The 21,682-nt window shown below is 36.0% G+C and overlaps 1 protein-coding gene across 2 annotated transcripts in view; it reads left to right on the top strand.

Annotated features, from left to right (window-relative positions):
• Wapl (WAPL cohesin release factor) overlaps positions 1-21,682 on the top strand; it is a 70,353-nt gene that overhangs the window by 4,992 nt on the left and 43,679 nt on the right. For both annotated transcript variants that reach the window (XM_076834481.1, XM_076834480.1), the window contains exon 3: positions 19,206-20,249. In XM_076834481.1, the coding sequence (XP_076690596.1) occupies positions 19,206-20,249 (1,044 nt within the window). The remainder of the gene's footprint in view (positions 1-19,205; positions 20,250-21,682) is intronic.

Here is a 21,682-nt window from a genome sequence, read left to right as displayed (position 1 = left end):
GCCACTATAGTTGGAAGTGGAAGTTAGTTCTAGAACTTTTGGCAAAGTTTAGTGATAATGTAAGGTTATATGGATCTCATAATTTGGAAGGATATAAAGATGAAACTTCAGAGTTCTGAGTTCCTAAAATGAATTTGTCCTTTGGAGGCTGAATATAAGGCCCATCAAACAGTATAATGGTTTGTACCTTGCATAGTTTCACTAAAAATGCTGAGCATTTTTTCACTCATTTTCTTCCCATTAGATGATAGGGTGAGTCAGCTGGTATTGTTGTTCCCTTGATTCCCAGAATCCTAGGTTAATTCTGATTTGTCTGTCCTTACTGCTTTGCCCACATTTATCCTGAAACATTGTTCATAAGTTAAGCCTAGGTTAAATTTTCATTAAAAAACTGCATAAAAACAGTTTCTAGGTTAGCTCCTAAAAATGTGTTATAATCGTAGAACTTTGAGCTAAATGTGTGTTTGTGTGTGTGTGTGTGTGAGAGAGAGAGAGAAGAGAGTGTGTGATTGTTATTAGGGATTGAACCCAGGGCTTCATACGTAGTAGGCAAGTGTGGTATCACTGACCTACATACCCAACTCTTTTAAATTTTATTCTGAGATGGGTCTTGCTCAGTTTCCTAGGCTGACCTGAAACTCAAGATCCTCCTGCCTCAGCTTCCCTAGTACCTGGGATTACATGTGTGTACCACCAACACCTGGCTTAAAATGAACTTTAACTCCCCTTTTCTCATTTTACAGATGAGACTCAGAGGTTAAGTGACTGTCCAAGATTGGCTAGTGGCAGAATTGGAATAATATTTATTGATTTTTTAACATGTTATTGAGCACCTACTATTTGTCGAACCATCGTACTGGATTCTCAGCGTGCTATTCTGTTTGAGTTATGTAGTGTTCTTATTGTCATTTCTTGCTGTTGCCAGATAGTTAATTCACAGAGTGTGAAGCAGGTAGGTTGAAGGAAGAATGAAGCTGGGCAAGCGGTGGAAGTGGTCATGGAAGGCTGAGTATGCTGACTTTTGAAGAATAGGGTACCAGTGGTAGGCTGAGGCTCTGGTGGCAGAGGGTTCTACTAATAAGAATGAATGTAAGGTAAGGGGGGACAAGAATGTGGCAGTTAAGTATTATAGCCAGCAATTGATATGTGTCTTTGCTGATAATGTCTTTATATTTCTCCAAACTGCTGTTGTGAGTTAGTTGGTGGGAATTGAAAGCAGTTTTCTGTAGAATGAGATAACAGTTAAATTGTAGTTCTGATGCTAATACTGGGGACTGACGATAAATCCAAACTTCATTATATGTATTTGTGAGGAGATAACCTATACTAAAACACAAATAAATAGATGTTTAAGAACATCTTTCTTTTTTCGCAGAGCCACCCTTACTGGGAAGGGAATAGTTGTAGCCCTATGGAAAAAAAAAAAAAAATATATATATATATATAATATATATATATATATATATTATATATATATATATACTTTTTTCCCCTCTTTTTTTTACATTTTCCGGAGCTCCAACAACCCTGGCAGCCCTCTGTAGAAGAAGAAGCAAACTTTGATGGAGTGCTTTTAATTTTTATAGTAGCCTCATCCTATTCCTAATATGTGCAAATCAGTTGTTCCTACAAAAAGTTTGTAAGTTCATATATTTGTAAATTGGCTCTATACTTCTGAGAATGCTTTTGTACTTTGTATTTTTGGTGCCGAGACCTTGGGATGCTTTTGCACTTGTATTATCTTCCTTTTCTTTATCTTTCTACCAAAGTTTTTTTGGGACTAGATGCTTGCATTTTGTCTCAGGTTATCATAGCTTCTATTCTTAACTCACAATGTCTTATAATTTTAGTTAAGTTTAAGAGCTTGAACCTAAATTTTTGATGAGGCCTATAAATCTCATGTGTAGTTGTGTCTGTGTGATGCCGGAGATTGAGGGACACTCTGCCACTGAGCTATATCCTCAACCCTTTTTAAAATTTGAAACAGGTTTTCTCTAAGTAGCTGAGGCTGACCTTGAACTTGGGATCCTCCTGGAGTTGCTGGTATTTTCTGTGTGCCACCAGCATGCCCGTCTTCTTAACCTTTTTTGACTTAGGGACTATTGTGATAATGATAAAGTTTGGACACTTTTTCTAGCTATTTAGGTCTCAGAAATCTTAGTATTGTCTTTTGCATGTTTAGGCATTTTATTTAAGAACTTATTGGACATTTTATCAACTTGTTCAAAGTGCACAGGTTAAGTTCCAAAGTATCTATTTGGTGAAATGTTCCTACTTGGATACCTTTGTGTGTGTACACCATAAAATTATATAACATCAGTGAAAGGGCTTATTCAACCTAGATTTATTTTTATTTTTTTTTCCTGGCATTACATTTTTAAGTGTATCTTTTTCTTTTTATAGGAATATGTGATTAATTTATTGATACTCTAAAATTTCTTTGTTCTAAGTGCTTTTGAAACTTGTAGCCAATTTGAAGAGGAACTTTAGGAAGACATTGTAATAAAGCATAGTGGTTGCCGTTTTCCGAACAGATGCTTGATGGGTAAAGGATCCAGCACCAAGATTACAAACTGTATGAGAATGCCAGGAAAGGACCGAGTTGCTCAAATGTCCCAACCTTTTTAAAATAGCAATAAGAAAACCTTTACTATGAAATGTTCAGGTACAGGAAAATAAAAGAATCTCATGTACTCAGTTATCTAACTCCAGCAGTTTTCAGGATAGGGCAAATCTTGTTCATCTATACTATATACCAGTCTCTACCTTTTGTCCTTTATCTCTGATGTTGATGTTCACCCTGCCCAGTACTAGCAATGGAACCCAAGGCCTTGCTCAGGCTAGGCAAGTGTTCTTGAGCTACATTCCCTGCTTCCTCTGGATTATTTTAAAGCAAATACTTCTGTATCTAATCTCTGCTTTTAAAAGCAAAACATTCTAATTACAGTTACTTTTGAAGCCAGTGAGTTGTTAGTCAGATGTACTACTTAAAAATGACTGTTAGAGCCAGGTATGGTGGTGCAAGTTTGTGGTCCAGGTGACCAAAGTCTCCAAAAGGAGGATCCAAACTTTGAGGTCTGAGTCAGCAACTTAGTGAAACTGAGTATCAAAAATAAAAATGGCTGGGTATATAGCTCAATGGTAAAGTGCCACTGGTTTCAATGCCTAGTACCAATAAATAAATAAATAAATAAATAGAAATTTTTTAAAAATTAGAAATAGCTATTAGCAGGAGCTAAAGTTAACTCTTCTAAGAAATTTGCAGGTTATTTTTTAAAGTTTGAAATATGGGGCTGTATACATTAGAGATAAAAGAAGGCTTCCCTTACCTTTTATGTGAGGCTACTTTCATTTTCCATCTTTGTTAGTCTGGATCTAGAATAAAGTGTGCAGAGACTTATATTTCTGCCTGGCACACTTTCTTTGCCAGCCAGCTGGGATTCAGTCTACATATCCTGCCAAATACTGAGATAACTATGGCATAGGCTTTTAATTTGCATGACTGGTTTTGTAGCCAATAATTTTTTTCCATTTGCTTAAAACTCAACTGAGTATTTGAGTGTTTGAGGAATAATAAAGTTGGGAAATTATGAATTTTGATTTTTAGAACTAAAGGTGATTTTTAGAAAGGAGCATGAATTATTCCATTCCTGAAAGTTTAAAGTAGGACAGGAACTTCTGACCTGAGATGAGATTGTTGTCTACTCATTGGATAAAGTACTGATGATTAATGAGGATTATTAAAAATATATTACAAATGTAGTTTGAGCAAGAGTTACTTGTCTATAGATATGTGTGTCGTGTAAAGAACATATTTTTAAGTTTTACCCAAACCAACTTCCTCTGTTATTTGTTCTGTTTCTACTTTTTTTTTTTAAAGAGAGAGAGAGAATTTTTTAATATTTATTTTTTAGTTGTTGGCAGACACAGCATTCTTGTTTGTATGTGATGCTGAGGATCGAACCTGGGCCGCACATATGCCAGGAAAGCGTGCTACCGCTTGAGTCACATCCCCAGCCCCCTGTTTCTACTTTGTACCACACCTTTTATATATCAATTGATTCTTAATTACAGCCATGTAAGACAGTCTTTATTCCTATAGAGGATAAAGCGTAGTTTGGAAGTTGGATAACTTGAACTAAATGGAAGATCTGTGAAATATCCAAAGTGTTACTTTTCAAAGTGCTGCTGTATGAGAATAAACTTAGTTTTGTTATATTGAAAGCCATATAATTTTTTTAAAAAAGATTGTCACTATATTTAAAAAAAAATTTTTCTTTTTTTAATTTTTATTATTATTTTTTTTTAGTTGTAGATGGACACAATACCTTTATTTTATTTATTTTTATGTGGTGCTGAGGATTGAACCCAGTGCCTCTCACATGCTAGGCAAGTGCTCTACCACTGAGCTACAATCCCAGCCCCCCACTTTAAGATCTTATTATTGAAAATTCCTTTCTCTTCCCATTTCTGTAGTACTGGGGCTCCAACCCAGGGCCTCACACATGGTAGGCAAGCATTCTACCATCGAGCTTCATCCCCAACACTTTAAAAATTTTTATTTTGAGACAAGTTTTTGCTAAACTGCCCAGGCTGGCCTCAAACTTGTAATCCTCCTGCCTTAGCCTTCCTAGTAGCTGGGATTATAGGTGTGCACTATGCACCTGACTGGAAAACTTCTCTTGGGGGTGATATTGCAGATTGAACCTGGAGATGTTTTGCCACTGAGCTGCCTCACTACTCCTATTTATTTTTTGTGACAGATCTCCTGAGATAGATAAAAAGTCTTATGTGTATGATAAATGTGAAATTTAATATATAAATGTTATTTGAAAATATAGGATTAGATGAGATCATTAGGGAAGAGTATAAGAGGAAAAAATATTAGGACTGATAGTGAAGATTTTGCAGTACTTAATAGAGGAAAAGAGGAAGAAACTAGAAAACGAAATTAAGTATCAGTATAACTATAGAAGGGAAATCTAGCAGGAGGTATGTTATAGAAGTCAGCAGAAAAGTATTTCATGAAAGGATCAACTGAATCCAATTGAATTGCTGCAAACTCAACTAAAATGAGGATTGCAAAACAGGCATTGGATTTATAGCTTGGTTGGAGTGGTTTGAGACGTAAGAAAAAAAATGCAGCAAGTGTACACAATTTGATAAAAATTTTTGAAGGGGAGGAAAAAAGTGCAGATAGAGGATATTAGGGGTTGTAGAAGATTTGGAAGCATGGACCTTGAAGCATGGGAACCAAAGAACAGGGAAGAAGGGTCTTCAGATGGTGTATTTTCTGAACAGGAGGAACAATGGTTGAAAAGATAAATGTGGTTGGAGGATGGAGAATAAGGTGGTTTATGGCTGAAAGCTTGTTTTGTTTTGTTCATATAAAAGAGATTTTTCTGAAAGGGAGAAAGAAAGTCAGGTTAACTTGGGGGCTAAGGAAAAAGGTTCAGAAAGATGTTACCTAAAGTAGGAGAGTGAGAAAGTAGAGTTTCTAGGTATTATTGAGACTGTAGTTGAAGTTGGTAACTAAAATAAAACCTCACGGTCACTAGTTTACCCATTCTGTGAATTTGTCTCCTCCCAACCTGCCTTTTGGGGGTGGTGATAGTACTCAAGCTTGAACCCAGGGGTGCTGTACCACTGAAATACATCCCCAGCCTCTTTTATATACTTATTTTTTTTTTTGAGATAGGGTCTTGTTAAATTGCCCAGGCTGACCTTAAACTTGCAAGCTTCCTGCCTCAGCCTTCCAGGTCACTGGGGAATATATGTGTGTGCCACCATGCCTGGCTTGTATGACTAATATTAAGAAGATTAGACGGTAACTGGTTAGGTGACACAAGCCTCAAAAGAAGGGACTTTCTCTGCATGAGATGGGCATGCCTGAAATCCCAGCTACTGGGGAGACTGAGGCAAGAGGATTACAAATTCAAGGCATAAAAAATGAAAAGGGTTGGGAGTGTAATTCAATATTAAAGCACCACTATGTTTAATCCTCAGTTCCAGAAAAAGGAGGGCTTTTATAATAGGGTAAAGAAGTGGTAATTCTATAAAGAAGCTCTAAGAGAGTCAATATTCCAGTGACCTCAAACCTTCCTTCTTTGAGGTAGTAGAGAGGGCTGTAGGATAAAAGATACCTAAGTCACCATCAGGGCAAGAAAGTAGTAGGAAAATGAACCCCAGGTGACTTATAAACCCCAAATGAACCCCAGTTGAGTTATGTTGATCACTGAGTTCTGGGAACTTGTGTGGGTTTTTGGTGGTAGTGGATTGGATTAAAGTAGGAAAGAAGACACATTATATATATGTACAGGAGGAGGTGGGTGACAAACTTTATAGTTTGGATCATGATCCAGAAAAACTCATGAAGGTTGCAGTAGCTTGAACACCAAATTTTCCTGGAGCAGTAGTTACCAACTTTCTTTGTTCACACATTAGTTACAACATTTTAAAAAACTCTTGTCTTGTCAGGCTTGAATGGTACACTCTGTAATCCCAGCTGTTGAGAAGGTTGAGGTAGGAGGATCACAAGTTTGAGGCTAGCCTAGGCAATTTTGTTGAGATGCAGTGAATCTATTATTAAGAACCAAAAAGACAAAGGATTACCTGAGCTTTTCAGAGGAGACCACCTTAGGAGGAGCAATATTTTGTTGAGGGCCTGGAGAAATAAAATATGGGAACTTCCTCCCATCTTTGGTCCTTTTGGGGCTCCTCATAGGTAGAACCCAGTGGAAGCCTGAGAATAAGACTTTTTTTTTTTTTTTTTTAAATGGGGGTACACTGTGTATATTGTCCAAGATGGCCTTGAACTCTTGAGTTCAGGAATCCTACCTCAGCCTCTCACATAGCTGGAATGTGTCAGCCTTCTGGGGCGGAGACCAGAGTGGGGAATGAATCTGGTAGGACAAATGGAAGATACCTAATACAGTATCTAAAGTTGTATGAAAATGTTTACAGTTACGTAAGCACTGTGCCACCATCAAGCTGTAGAAAACTTCTATCACCTTCAAAAGTTCCTTAGAGGTGAGGATACAGCTTTGTGATAGAGCATTTGCCTAGCATTGTGAGAGGTCCTGGGTTTGAGCTCCAACACTCCAGATAATAATGATAATGTTGTGCTCTTTATGATTAGTTCTTTTCCTGTCTCCAACCTCTGGCATCTCCTGGTCTGTTTTCTGTCCCTGTAGCTTTATCTTTGCAGAATGTTGTGTTTTTTTCTTGGTATCATACAGTATGTATGGCCTTCTCAGTCTATCTAATGTAATACTTAATGTAATGCTTTAGGAAATTCATGTTGTTGTATGTATCAGTAGTTCATTCTTTTTTTTTTTTTTTAGTTGTAGATGGGCACAATATTTTTATGTGGTACTGAGTATCGATCAAATCCAGCGTCTCACACGAGCAAGGCAAATGCTCTACCACTGAGCTATAATCCCAGCCCTTCATTCTTTTTTCTTGTTGAGTAGTATTTCATTGTATATATCAAGTGCATTCACTAGTTAAATAGTTTATAGTTGGTTTATAGTTTTTGACAATTATGCATGAAGCTACCATAAACATTTACATTTAGTTTTTTTTTCAGTTTAATAGCTACATGTTTATTAACATTCGATCAAGTAAACAACTTACTAAAGCAAAACAATTAAAAGTATCAAGATCAAGTGTATGGGGCTGGGGATGTGGCTCAAGCGGTAGCATGCTCGCCTGGCATGCGTGCGGCCCGGGTTCAGGGTTCAATCCTCAGCACCACGTACAAACAAAGATGTTGTGTCCGCCAAAAACTGGAAAATAAATATTAAAAATTCTCTCTGTCAGTCTCTCTCTCTCTCTCACCTCTCTCTTTAAAAAAAAAAAAAAAACAGAAAAAAAAAAAGATCAAGTGTATGAATCTGGATGAAATTCAAATCAATCCATAGGCATGCTGAAGACACTGTTGACAGTTGACATTTTCATCATATATAATACATTTTTGGAATCATCCTTTCAGTAGCTTTTTTGGCTCTAGATACAGTACAGGAAATTATCTGAGCTGGTCAAATAGGACATCCCCAAATGAATGGTCACGTCATCACTGATACTGCATTTCATATTTAGTTTTTATGGTGACATGTGTCTTCATTTGTCTTGTGTATATTCTTAGTTGGATAATTGCTCATCCTGATAATATTCCTCTTAAATTTAAATACAAATGATATGATTTCTTGTGTAAAAAATATACATGTATTTTCTCCCCCCACCACTCCCCCCCCTTTTTTTTTTTTGGTGTGTGTGTGTGTGTGTGTTATTAAAGATTGAACCTAGGGCCTTACATGTGCTAGGCAAGTGCTCTACCACCAAACTACATCCCCAGTCCTAATTTCCTGCAGAGGTATAATAGTTCCCTCTTATCTTCATGAGATATGTTCCAAGACTCCCAGTGGATATCTAAAACCTTCTATAGCATCAAACCCAATATGTTTTTTTCCTATACATACACGTCTAATTTATCACAGTAAGAAATTAACAGTAACAATAAAACAGAACACTTATACTGTAATAAAAGTTATGTAAATGTGGCCTCTTTTATGGTACTGTGCTCAACATTTTTGTGATGATGTGAGATGATACAATGCATATTTGATAAGATGAATTGAGGCATTCTGATTAAGAGTTAAGCACTGCTATATATATGCCCACAGTAGATCTGATAACCAAGACAGTTAATCCGATAATGAGGGGAGGCGTGGAGGGGAGTGAAAGGTGACAGAGTACCTACATTGTGGATATACTGAATAAAGGGATGATTCATGTCCTGGCAGAATGGCATGGGATTTCGTCAGTCTTCTCTAGGCTAGCGTGGTGTGCAATTTGGTGGTGGAAAACTGTAATCCCAGCAGTTTGGGAGGCTAAGGTAGGAGAATCACAAGTTCAAGGCCAGCCTCAGCAATTTATTGAGGCCCTAAGCATCTTGGGAGACCTATCTCTAAATAAAAAATATGAAAAAGGGCTGAGGATACAGCTCAGTGGTTTAGTACTTCTGGATTCAATCCCCAATACCAAATAAATAAATACATAAATAAATAAATATTGCTCTATCTAGAAATTTTCACTTAATATTTTTGGAACATGGGTAACTGAAACTGTATCAGTGATTTCTTTTGCTTTTGTGTGTGTTGGTACTGAGAATTGAACACAGTGCATGCAGGTCAAGTTCTATACCAAGCTACATTCCCAGTCCCTGTAGTTGCTTCATTTAAAAAAAAAAAAAATTATAGTTAGTTTTTAGTTTTAGGTGGACACAATATTTTTATGTGGAGCTGAGGATTGAACCCAATGCCTCATGCATGCAAGTAAAAATATATAAAATCACACAAAACCTGCTTAGCTTAATGAATAAGAACATCACCTGTAAGCACCACCCAGGTTTAGAAAAATAATTGTTGGCTACTCCAAAAGCTCTTTCATGTTCCCTTTCCCTCTTCTTTACTCTTAGACTAACTGCTGTCCTATCTTTATCATAATTGCTTTTCAAAAATAATTTTATTTTTTAAAAATATATTTATTTTTTAGGTGTAGTTGGATAATAATACCTTTATTTTATTTATTTATTTTTTTTATATGGTGCTGAGGATTGAACCCAGGGCCTCGCACATGCTAGGCGAGCACTCTACCACTGAGCCACAACCCCAGCCCCATATTTATTTATTTTTTAAAACATTGAGACAGGGTCTCACTGCGTTGCTTAGGGTCTTGCTTAATTGCTGAGGCTGTCTTTGAACTTGGGATCCTCCTGCCTCAGCCTCCCAAGCTGCAGGATTATAAGCATGCACCATCATGCCTGACTCATAAATCTCTCTGGTTTGCAAATGCCATAATTAATTACTTGCTGTTCACTTTCTTTAAAAATGTATTACAGAACAAGCTCATCTTTTATAGCCAGCAGATTTACAGTGCTCCACTTTTTATTCTTTTATTTTTGGGAGAGAGGGATACTGAGGTTTGATCCCAGAGATGCTCTACCACTGAGCTAAATAAATCCCTGGCCCTTTTTACTTTTTGAGACAGGGTCTTAGTAATACTGTTTCCCAGGCTGGCCTTGACCTTGTGACCCTCCTGCTTCAACCTCAAGTGGATGGGATTATAGGCATTCATCACTATGCTCAGCTCTATCATGTCACATGTGTCACCACGGTGGTAGAAGATGGTTGTAGAAGTGGCACCAAAAGGGCATATGTATTTAAAATTTCAATTGATATTGCCAGCTTTCTCACAAACACTTTGGTCTCCTCATCCCCATCATACTCATACTATCAAGCTTTGAGCATACCTGAAAGACAGAAAAATGTCTCTTATTTGGGTTTAAAATAATTTTCACTTTAGAATATATATCTTTTTTTTTTTTCTTAGTGGGGGCAGTGCTGGATATTGACCCTAGGGTGTTGTGCATGTGAGGCAGGCACTCTACCAACTGAACTGTGTACCTAGCCCCCTGTACTATTGTTAGTTTTATGAATTTTTATTTGCACTTGGTTCCTAATGGTATTGGCTAAAAGCTTCTCATTCAGCTCTTTCCCAAGCTACCACTCTTCTCTCTGGAATCAGTATTATTATTGGTTTTTGTCTTTTTGTCTTTTTCTTTCTTTCCTTTTTTTTTTTTTTTTTTTTTAAACTGGCTATTGAAACCAGGGCCTTATCATTGGCTAGGCAAGTTTCTATCATTGAGCTACAACCCTAGTCCTCCATCCCCATTAAAATTTTTTAAATATTGAGACAGTTGTGCCAAATGGCCCTGGGCTAGATTTGAACTTATAGTACTCCTGACTTAGCCTCTTGAGTCACTGAATTTATAGGCATGTGCCCCTGTACCTATCTGTTTTATTGTTTCTGATATATGCTGTGCATATATATGATACACTGAAGTATATTTGGTCCAATTTCTTGGCATGTAGTTTAAGTTTTTAGAATCTTCAAAAGTCTTTGTGTATATTAATGAGCTCACTGTTGCTGAGGCTTTTAGTCACCTGAATACTAACCTCTGGGGAGGACAGAGGGGACTGAAGGTTAATTTGATAACCTGTGGCCTGAGCAATGATTTATCAATCATGTCTCTGTAATAAAGTCTCCATTAAAACCCATGAGGACAGGTGAAGAGCTTTGGATAACTAATCACAAGGAGGTTCTTGGAGGGTAATGCATTCCTCTCTCATACTTTGTTTCTCCAGGTGTTATCACTGTCCTTTGTAATATTTTTTATATTAAACCAGTTAATGTAAGTTTTCTCATGAGTTCTGTGAGCTGTTCTGACAAGTGAGTTGAACCTAAGGAGGGGGTTATGAGAACCTCAGTTTATAAGCAGTTGGTCAGAAGCACCAGTAAACAATCTGGGGCTTGTGGGACATTTGAAGCAGGAGGGCAGTTTTTAGGATTGAGCCCTTAACCTGTGGGATGGTGTGAGAATTGAATTAGAGGACACCCAGCTGGTGTTCCTTGAAGAATTAATTTCTTGCTTGATGTGTAAGGAAAATCCCACACACATTTGATCATAGAAATCTTCTGTGTTGACTGTGGAGTTAGAAAGGAGGAAAATATCTTTTTTCTCTGTATTCTCAGAACAATAGAAGCAGTCAGATGTGTGCATGTATGTATGTGTATTTCAGTCTGCAAAGTGATAACATGCTTTTTTTGTACCTTTTTTTAAACCATTGAGCTGTATCCCCCAGCCCTTTTTATTTTCTATTTTGATGACAGGGTCTTCTAAGTTTCTCGGCACTTGAACATTCCTGCCTCAGCCTTTTGAATTGCTGTGTAAGTGTGCACCATGACACCCAGTTTTTGCCTTACTCTCCCACTTAATGTTTTAGGGTTACTTCCATGCCACATCCAATGATTTTCTTTTTGTCCCTTGCACTCCTATAAACAAATACTGCTATATGTTATGTCAGTTTCTTTATGTATGAATTCCTGGTTGAAATCACACTTTTGGGTTGCTTCAGTACTTTTCTTTATAAAGTTGCTTTATTTTTTGGAGAATAAATACCACTTACTTTCAGCCAGCAATATTATTCTACTGTGCTTCATTTGCAGAAAGAGATACAGGGTTATATTTCCTTATTTGAAACTTTTGGGGCCAAATGTGTTTGAAATTTAAAATTATTTTGGAATTTTGAAAGTTTAACACCCTTGTCAGTATTTAAGGTGTTACTTTAATCAAAGTCATTGAGTTTCAAGAGAAAGAAAATATAATTCCTAAGTAGGATAATACTATAAATAGCTTTGCTTAAGGTTAGATCAGGTTTCACTTCAAAATGTGTTAGGTTTTAGAAGTTTTGGGGATATTGGAATTGTGGATAAGGCATTATGAACTTGTAATAGTACCTACCTCATATAGGTAGTATGAGATCAAATACGGGAAATATTTTGTATACTGAAGGCTTGCTAAATATAGTTCAGCTTTGTTTTTTCATGTGTGTGTGTGTGTGTTGTTTTTGGAATGGGAATTGAACCCAGGGATGCTTAACCTCTGAGCCACATCCCCACCCCTTTTGTTATTTTTTGAGACAGAGTTTCACCAAGTTGGTTAGGGCCTTGCTAAATTGCTAAGGCTGACTTTCAACTCTAGATCTTTCTGCTTGTCTACCAGCCTGTTGAAATTATAGGTGTACACCACTGTGCCTGCTTCAACTTTCTTCTACTATGTTTTTTTTTTTTAATTTGTGAATGAAATTTTCTTTTCACATATTATTATGCTATTTATATTTTTTATGAATTGCTTTTTTTATATTCCTAGCTTCTTTTTCTAGAGGACATTAGACTTACTGGTATATAAAGGAGTCTTAATATATTTACTTAAAAAAAAATTTTTTTAGTTGTAGATGGATAGCATGCCTTTATTTTATTTGTTTATTTTTATGTGGTGCTGAGGATTGAATGAACCCAGTGCCTCATGTGTGTGAGGCAAGAGCTCTGCTACTAAGCTCCAGCCCAGTATATTTACTTTTTGCATTTCTTTCATGACTAATGATAAACTTTTTGATAATCAGTTCTTTATTTGGTGATGTACGTTCAGGTTTTTTTTTTTTTTTTCCCCTGGATACCTGGAATTGAACCTAGGGCCAGTTAGCCACTGAACTATAACCCTAGTCCTTTTTAGTTTTTTCAAGACAGTGTCTCACTAACTTGCCAAGGTTGACTTGGAACTTGTGATCCTCCTGTTTCATTCTAACCAAGTCTGTGAGATGATGATGATTTAATTTAAAGAGTTCACTGTATGTAATTGATGGGAATCCTTTGTCAATTATATTTATTGCAGATATTTTCTCTGTGTCTGTAGTATGTCTTTGCATTCTCTTAACAGATCTTTGTCAGAGCCAAAGTTAATAATTTTCATTATTCTATCAAATATTTGTTTCACATCCTCTTCCTAGGTATCCCATCCCTTATTTGTCTAGATCTAATTGATTTTTAATGCTTTGGTTTAGTTTATCAATCCTTATATAGTTTCTGTGAGTTAAATGATTCCCTCACTTTATTTATTCTTGCGATCACTACTCAGGTATTTAAAGTCCTCATGTAATAGCAGTGCCTGCCCCCTGCCTTTTAAATTTTTCATTACCTCAGCTATATTTTATGACTTGTGGTCTCCAAAGCCAGTTTGACTTCTAAGAAGTTTATATAGATAATCAAAGCCTTTGCTGGCCTCAGCAGGGCATGCCTGTAATCCCAGCAGCTCAGGAGGCTGAGGCAGGAGGATTGTGAGTTCAAAGCTAGCCTAGCCTCAGCAATTTAGCGAAGCCCTGTTTCAAAATAAAATGGGAAAGAGGGCTGAGGATGTGGCTCAGTGATTGAGCACCCTTGGATTTAATCCTGAGTAGGAGGGTGGGGGAGAAGTCAAAGGCTTTGTTGAGTATAGTTCTCAACACTTCATTTGCCATTTTACCAATGCATTTCATTTTGAATCTCTTCATCTCTTCTATTAATGCTGGTTGAGATTGGTTTGTCATCTTTATCATTTTCAGTGTAACTATAGGTGGCTCTTTTTTAAATGAGATCTCTCTTGGCCATTGGTTTAATTGGTATCCTTTGTGTCATTATCCTCGATGGGCCTCATTTTCCTCATCCATGTAATGGGTTTGGTGAGAAGTAAAAGAAAACATCATTACTTTTTTTAAAAGAGTTAAGGTTGCACAAATATATAAGTTTGTATGGACCAGTGTAGGTTTATGGTATACATCATAGTTGTATATCATCTCCAGCTTCGTAGCCAATCTTGTTTCAATTTTATACCCACCAGAAGCAAATTCCAGACATTGTATTTTATTCTTAAATGTAATTCTTTAATAGGGACTTTTTTAAAAGAGATAACCACTTACCATTTTTTTACACTTTCAAGTACTTAATGTATGATTTTGGCTTCTTTATATTTTAGCTTTTTGGTGGGGGTGGGTACTGGAGATTGAACCTCAGGGGTGCTTTACCATAGAGCTAAGTCCCCAGCCATTTTTATTTTTTATTTTAAGACAGGGTCTTACTAAGTTGCTTAGGGCCTTACTAAGTCACTGAGACTGACCTTGAATTTGTCACTCTTCTGCCTCAGCTTCTTTAGTCGCTGGTATTACAGGCATGCACCACTGTGCCCAGCTATATTTTAGCGTTTGAATAGACAACTTTACATACACTATAAAATACAAGAAGTATGAGAGTACTTTCTTTCTTCTTATCCATGTCCTTCCCATATTATGTATCTCTACATAATATAGAACTGTCTCCTTTTTTTTTTAAAGAGAGAGTGAGAGAGGAGAGAGAGAGAGAGAATTTTTTGATATTTATTTTTTAGTTATCGGCGGACACAACATCTTTGTTTGTACGTGGTGCTGGCCGCACGCATGCCAGGCGAGCGCGCTACCACTTGAGCCACATCCCCAGCCCGAACTGTCTCCTTTAAAAAAAAAAAAAAAAATTTTCTAATGTGTTATACATGACAGCAGAATGTATTACAATTCATATTACACATATAGAGCACAATTTTTCATATCTCTGATTGTATATAAAGAATATTCACACCATTCGTGTCTTCATACATGTACTTAGGGTAATGATATCCATCTCATTCCACCATCTTTATTATCCCTATGCCTCCTCTCTTTCCCTACCACCACTTTATCTAGAATTCGTCTAATCCTCCCATGCTCCCCCTCCCAAACCCACTATGAATCAGCCTCCATAATTATATCAGAGAAAACATTCGGCATTTTTTGGGGGGGATTGGCTAACTTAACATTATACTCTCCAACTCCATCCATTTACCTGCAAGTGCCATGATTTTATTCTCTTTTGTTGCTGAGTAATATTCCATTTTGTGTATATACCACACTTAGAACTGCCTCTTTTTTAGCAACTACTTTGTTTGCAGGTATGTGGTGGCATGATAATTAGTTCTTTATTAATTGGTGTTTGTGTTTATGAAAGAAAAAAAAACAGGAAACAGTGTTATAATAATGTTTCTTGATACTTAAGTTATTTCATGGTCACAGAAAATATTAATAATGAAAATAAAACATTTGGTTTCAAGGTTAAGTCCATTTCTTCAACATTTTTTCTTCTTTCTTTTCTGTTTTTTTTTTTTTTTGTTTTGTTTTGTTTTTTTAAATGATATTGGGGAATGAACCCAGGGGCACTTACTAAATTGCTGAGGGTGGCCCTAAATTTGATTTTCTTGCCTTAATTCCCAAGTATCACGGATTATAGGCATATGTACCACCATGCCCGGCCTTAGATCTTTTTATATTAAGGTATTAACCTTTTCTCCACCTGCAGTTTGAGTTGCTGTTATAATTTTTACTATTTACTGTATCTTTTGACTTTAGCATATTCTGGTTCATGTTTGAATTTTATATTTTATGTACATGAGTATGGATGTAGATTTTGTGTTTGAGAAGGGACTTCCCATCCTGGAGTAATATAGTTTAAAAAATTCCCCTTTGTTTTATAACATGTATTCTTGTTAGTGTTTTCCATGTTTCTTTGGTTCCTCTAGAATATATTTTCACATTCAAGGTAAGAACCAACTGTATTTTTTCACAGATATTCCAATTTCCTTTGTTGAAAAATCCATCTTTTCTATAAAGATTTGAAATTCCCTAGTCAACACATACTGATTTCTTATGTGTATTTTTCTTTTTTATTTTTAAAGCAATAAAAACATTATTCTTAAGTGTTTGAAAGCTTACTAAAACTATCATGTGTACATTTTTTCATATAGTTTTATTATAAGAATCCAGGAGACTCATTCATAGGTAGGTCCCAGATTAAATCTCCCTTCCCATTTTTTAAATGTCAAAGATTTCTCTTCATTCAAACTGTACATCATCTTTTTTTTTTTTTTTTTTTTTTTTTGCAGTCTATTCTAAAATAACTGTACTTAGGTTATTTTAAGTACTGATATTGCATGTATTTTACGGAATCACCTATTTCCTACAAATTAAGAATTCTTCGTGGAATGATAGATGTTTAATCTTTTATTTAGGTTTGCTTAATTTTTTCTGTGTGTGTGCGTATGTGTGTGGCCACTGAACCTAGGTGCCTGGCACATGATAAATAAAGCACATGCTCTTAACACTCAACTACTCACCCAGACCTGCTTTTTTTTTTTTTTCTTTTTTTTTTTTTTTTTTTAGTAAATTGAAGCTTGGAGAGTTATATGTTATATGACTTGCCAAGTTTTCTTACATCTATTTATTTACTTAATGCTGTGATTCATCCCCATGCTTCTCAAACTCAAGTTTGTAGTAATCTTCATTATACTAAATTGTTTTCCTTAAATGTTACCCAATAAACCAAAGATTGAGTACTAATCCAGTGATGCTAAAAAACTAAAATTAAAAGGCATTATGATTTTAGATTATGCCAAGCTCAGTCTATTCACTGAGAGCCTTTAACACATCTAGTCTTTATTCTCTAGCTTGAGTAAGATCAGGCCCTGGAATGTAGTTTTAGGCTCTTTGCCTGTAAAAGGATATAAAAGGAGGATCAGTGAATTTATAGGTTAAGATTCTAATAATAAGAATCTTTTTTTTTTTTTTTTTTTTTTTTTTTTTAAAGTTATTGCTTGTGACAGCACACATCTGTGATCCCAACAGTTTGGGAGGCTGAAGCCAGAGGACCACAATAAAAAAAGGACTTGAGATGTAGCTCAGTGGTAAAATGCCCTGGTTCCAAAAAAAAAAAAAAGTTCTGTGTTATGGCAAAGTTGTAATAGCTGTGACAATTTGCATGTGGTACCTTATAATCTTCAAAATACCTTTAGTATAGTATCTTTCATCTATGAACATACCCTTGAGGCAGATTTTATTATTTCATTTTTTTTCAGAAGAAATTGTCCAAATGTTTTGAGGCAACTTGCTGAATGTCATTATAGTCAATAAGTGGCAGAGCTGAAACTTAATCCATTTAAACCCTAATCTGTTAACTTGCTAGAATACATTTTTGTTATATAAGCAGTTTATTAACAAATGCTTAGCCTCTTTTTCAAGAATACATCTTTAAAAGCGGAACATAGACTGGGTGTGGTAGCTTGCACCTGTAATCCCAGTGGCTCTGAAGGCTGAGGCAGGAGGATCCACAGTTCAAAGCCAGTCTCAGCAGGCACTGAGCAAGTCAGTGGGACCCTGTCTCTAAGTAAAATACAAAGTAGGGCTGGGGGTGTGGCTCAGTGGTTGAGTGCCCCTAAATTCAATCCCCATACCCCCACCCCTGCCCAAATAAAAAGTGGAACATAGTGGCACATGTCTGTAATCCCAGCTATTTGAGAGACTGAGATAGGCTGATGCAGGAAGATTGCAAATTCAAGGCCAGCTTCATCAATTTACTGAGACTTGGCCTCAAAATAATTATATAGAATAAATAAGTAGGGATGGGGATGTAGCTGATGGTTCAGTTTCTAGTACTGGGAAAACAAAAACACCCAATCCACTTCATCTTTATTTCTCTCTCTTTCCTCCTTTTATTCACTTTATGTACCTGATATTTTAAGATGTTATGTGGGTTTACCTAATAGGAAAACACTCAGCTGCTAGCGCTGTTTTCTTTATTTTATTTTTCTTGGTACTCAAGATTGAATCTAGAGGTGCTTTATAATTCAGCTATATCTTTAGCATGTTTTATTTTATTTTGAAATAGGGTCTCTCACTAAATTGCCCAGGCTAGCCTGGAAGTTGTGATCCTCCTGCTTCTTTCTGCCTTCCAAATAAATAGCTGGGGATTATAGGTGTCCACACCACTGTGCCCAGCACTGGTGTGCTTTTCATTTATTATAAAAGCAATAGTATTATTTCTTCAGGTTTCGTTTTAGTCTTGACTTTCCTTATAACCTTTCTAAGGTGTCAAATCTCATGTTTAGTTTTAAATTTTGACTTTTCAGCATCCTAGAATTAGTGATTGGTGGTGGTGTTTGTTTTGTCTTTTGTTTTTAGTGATTGGTGCCCTGACACTGAAGAAAGCTAATATAATTCCTTGCTTTTAGCTGGAAAATACCTAAAATAGCTAAACTTTGTTTATGAATTAGATATAAGTAAGTAAAAAAATCTTAGCCAATTGTACAGTGAACCTGTCTGTGTAAAGTGTCCTGTACTTGATGGTTTGTTGAGATTTATATATGTTTTTTTTGAAATATTTTGTTTGGCATAGGATAAATGTTGGCCAGTATTTTTCTACTAATACGTTCTGAGGTAATTAATCATAACACCAGTTTGAGTCATAGTTCCATTTTTTATTTGAAAGTTAAAAAACATTTCGCTCACCAAGTGTGGTGGCGCACGCCTGTAATCCCAATGGCTTGTGAGGCTGAGACAGGAGAATTGCAAGTTCAAAGCCAGCCTCAGCAACTGCAAGGCACTAAGCAACTCAGACCCTGTCTCTAAATATTTTCAAAATCATTATCCCAAAATAGGGTACGGGATGTAGCTTAGTGGTCAAGAACCCTTGAATTTAATCCCCGGTACAGGTGTGTGCCACCGCACCTCAGCAAGGATGACAATTTTAAGGGACTTGAAGGCCTGGGGATAGGTCACTAGAAAACATGAAAGCAATATATACTAATGATAGGAGGGGAATGTCAGGTATGTAAACATTAACTTCACAATTTAAAATTATTGCAGTTATTTCAAAGTTGATTTCTGCACTATTAAATTCATGGTTTTATTCTTTTGACTTTTTTTCCTTTTTAGATAAAGTGGAGAATTTTAGTGAAGAACATGAAAAAAATAGTCATCATTTTCACAAAAATGTTGAAGACAGTACTAAGAAACCCAATGCAGAAACCACAATGACTTCTGGATATAAAGCTGATGAAATTAAGGAAACGAACGATACTTGGAACTCCCAGTTTGGGAAAAGGTCAGATTCTCCATCTGAAATATCTCCAATCAAGGGATCTGTAAGAACTGGTTTGTATGAATGGGATAATGATTTTGAAGATATCAGATCAGAAGATTGCATTTTAAGTTTGGATAGTGACCCTCTTTTGGAGATGAAGGATGAGGATTTAAAAAATCGATTGGAAAATCTGAATGAAGCCATGGAGGAAGACATTGTGCAAAGTGTTCTTAGGCCAAGCAACTGTAGGACGTACTGTAGGGCCAATAAGGCTAAATCATCACAAGGAGCATCAAATTTTGATAAGCTAATGGATGGCACCAGTCAGGCCTTAGCCAAAGCAAACAGTGAATCAAGTAAAGATGGCCTGAATCAGGCAAAGAAAGGTGGTGTAAGTTGTGGGACCAGTTTCAGAGGGACTGTTGGACGGACTAGAGATTACACTGTTTTACATCCATCTTGCTTGTCAGTTTGTAATGTTACCATACAGGACACTATGGAGCGTAGCATGGATGAGTTCACCGCATCCACTCCTACAGATTTGGGAGAAGCTGGCCGTCTCAGAAAGAAGGCAGATATTGCAACATCTAAGACCACTACTAGATTTCGACCTAGTAATACTAAATCCAAAAGGGATGTTAAACTTGAATTTTTTGGTTTTGAAGATCATGATGAGACAGGAGGTGATGAAGGAGGTTCTGGAAGTTCTAATTACAAAATTAAATATTTTGGCTTTGATGATCTTAGTGAAAGTGAAGATGATGAAGATGATGACTGTCAAGTGGAAAGAAAGACCAGCAAAAAAAGAACTAAAACAGCTCCATCACCTTCCTTGCAACCTCCTCCAGAAAGCAATGATAATTCTCAGGACAACCAGTCTAGTACTAATAATGCAGGTAAGAATAAGTAAATGTGTTTTTCAGACTTAAATCAACAGTTATTTAGTTTCTTTCCTCAATACTCAGTTTTAGTTTGTTTACTATTTTAATAGAGGTAACATTAGAACCACAAATTACTTTGTCCAAAGGTACAGTATTTTAAATGATAATGATCACATCACAAATTGGAACCAGTTTGTAGATTGGTGAGTCTTTTCATGTTTATTTTTTAAAATAGATGATTAGCATTTGAGAATTTTAAATGGTTTATGTATGGGACAAGAATACTAAATATCCTAGTGTTTTAACTTTGAAAACCCAAATGCATTGGAGACGTAAGGATAGGTTTTGGACATGTATAACTATACCTGATAACAAATGGTGGCAATGAGGGAAGTACTAGAAAAATAAAATTAAAACTTTTTATAATTGGCTCAAAACTAATAAACATTTGAAACATTCTTAAATACTCTTAAGTTGGTTTAATAAAAAAGCACTAGGAAGTATTTTTTTCTCTAACATTGAAATTGTATTTTTCTCTCTCTGTCTGTCTCTCTCTCTCTTTTTTTTTTTGGTGTGGTTTTGGGGATTGAACCCAGGGCCTTGTGTATGCAAGGCAAGCACTCTACCAGCTGAGCTATATCCCCAGCCCAAAACTTTCACTTAAGATCAGGGGTTCAGTGATAAGATCCTTTAATTCAGTCTCCACTGGGAGAGGCAAACCAAGAAGCATTATAGCTCTGTTACATTAAATCATTACCTGACAAAGGGCTTTGTGAAGTAAATTGACAATTGGATAAAAAAAAGTGTGTGAAAACTTCTGAGATATGAGGTTTCCTAAACAAATAGTTTTTCTGGATTGTTTTACTTGTTACCTAAAGCTTTTGTTGGTTCAGGGTTATAGAAGAGATGTCCTTATGGTGAATCAGAATTATAACAGTTTTCTTAAATATTGATTCTCTTGTTGGAGAATATATCATATATTATACCATTCTACTAAATTAGGGTTTTTTAAAAATTTTTGTATTAGGGATTGAATCCAGGGCCTTGCACATACTCTACCATTGAGTTACATCCTGAGCCTCAGATTAGATTCATTCTTAGCTTTAAAACTGGAATTTATAGGCTCTCCCTCAACTCCCTGCTGCAAAAAAAAAAAAACAAAAAACTCAAGCAAAAATTAATATTGTCAAAATTTATTCAGTATTATTGTCAAAATTTATTAGGTATTGTCTTGAGTCTTGGAAAATTAAAATTATGGCAGTATTATTAGACACTTGAGGTCAGGTAATGTATAATAGCTGAGGTCTTTTCCTGCTGTAGTTTACTTAACTCTTGTGGTAACCTGTCAGGTTATCATATCTGCAATTGAAAATTTGTTGCTGAAATTTTCATCTTGTGGATGATAAAACTTCTTAAGCTTTAAAATGTGAAGTTAGGGCCGGGGATGT

The sequence above is a fragment of the Callospermophilus lateralis genome, chromosome 15 (genome assembly GCF_048772815.1).
Source record: "Callospermophilus lateralis isolate mCalLat2 chromosome 15, mCalLat2.hap1, whole genome shotgun sequence".
NCBI lineage: Eukaryota > Metazoa > Chordata > Mammalia > Rodentia > Sciuridae > Callospermophilus > Callospermophilus lateralis.
The sequence above is the reverse complement of the archived record's forward strand: the minus strand, read 5'-3'. Positions and strand labels throughout refer to the sequence as shown.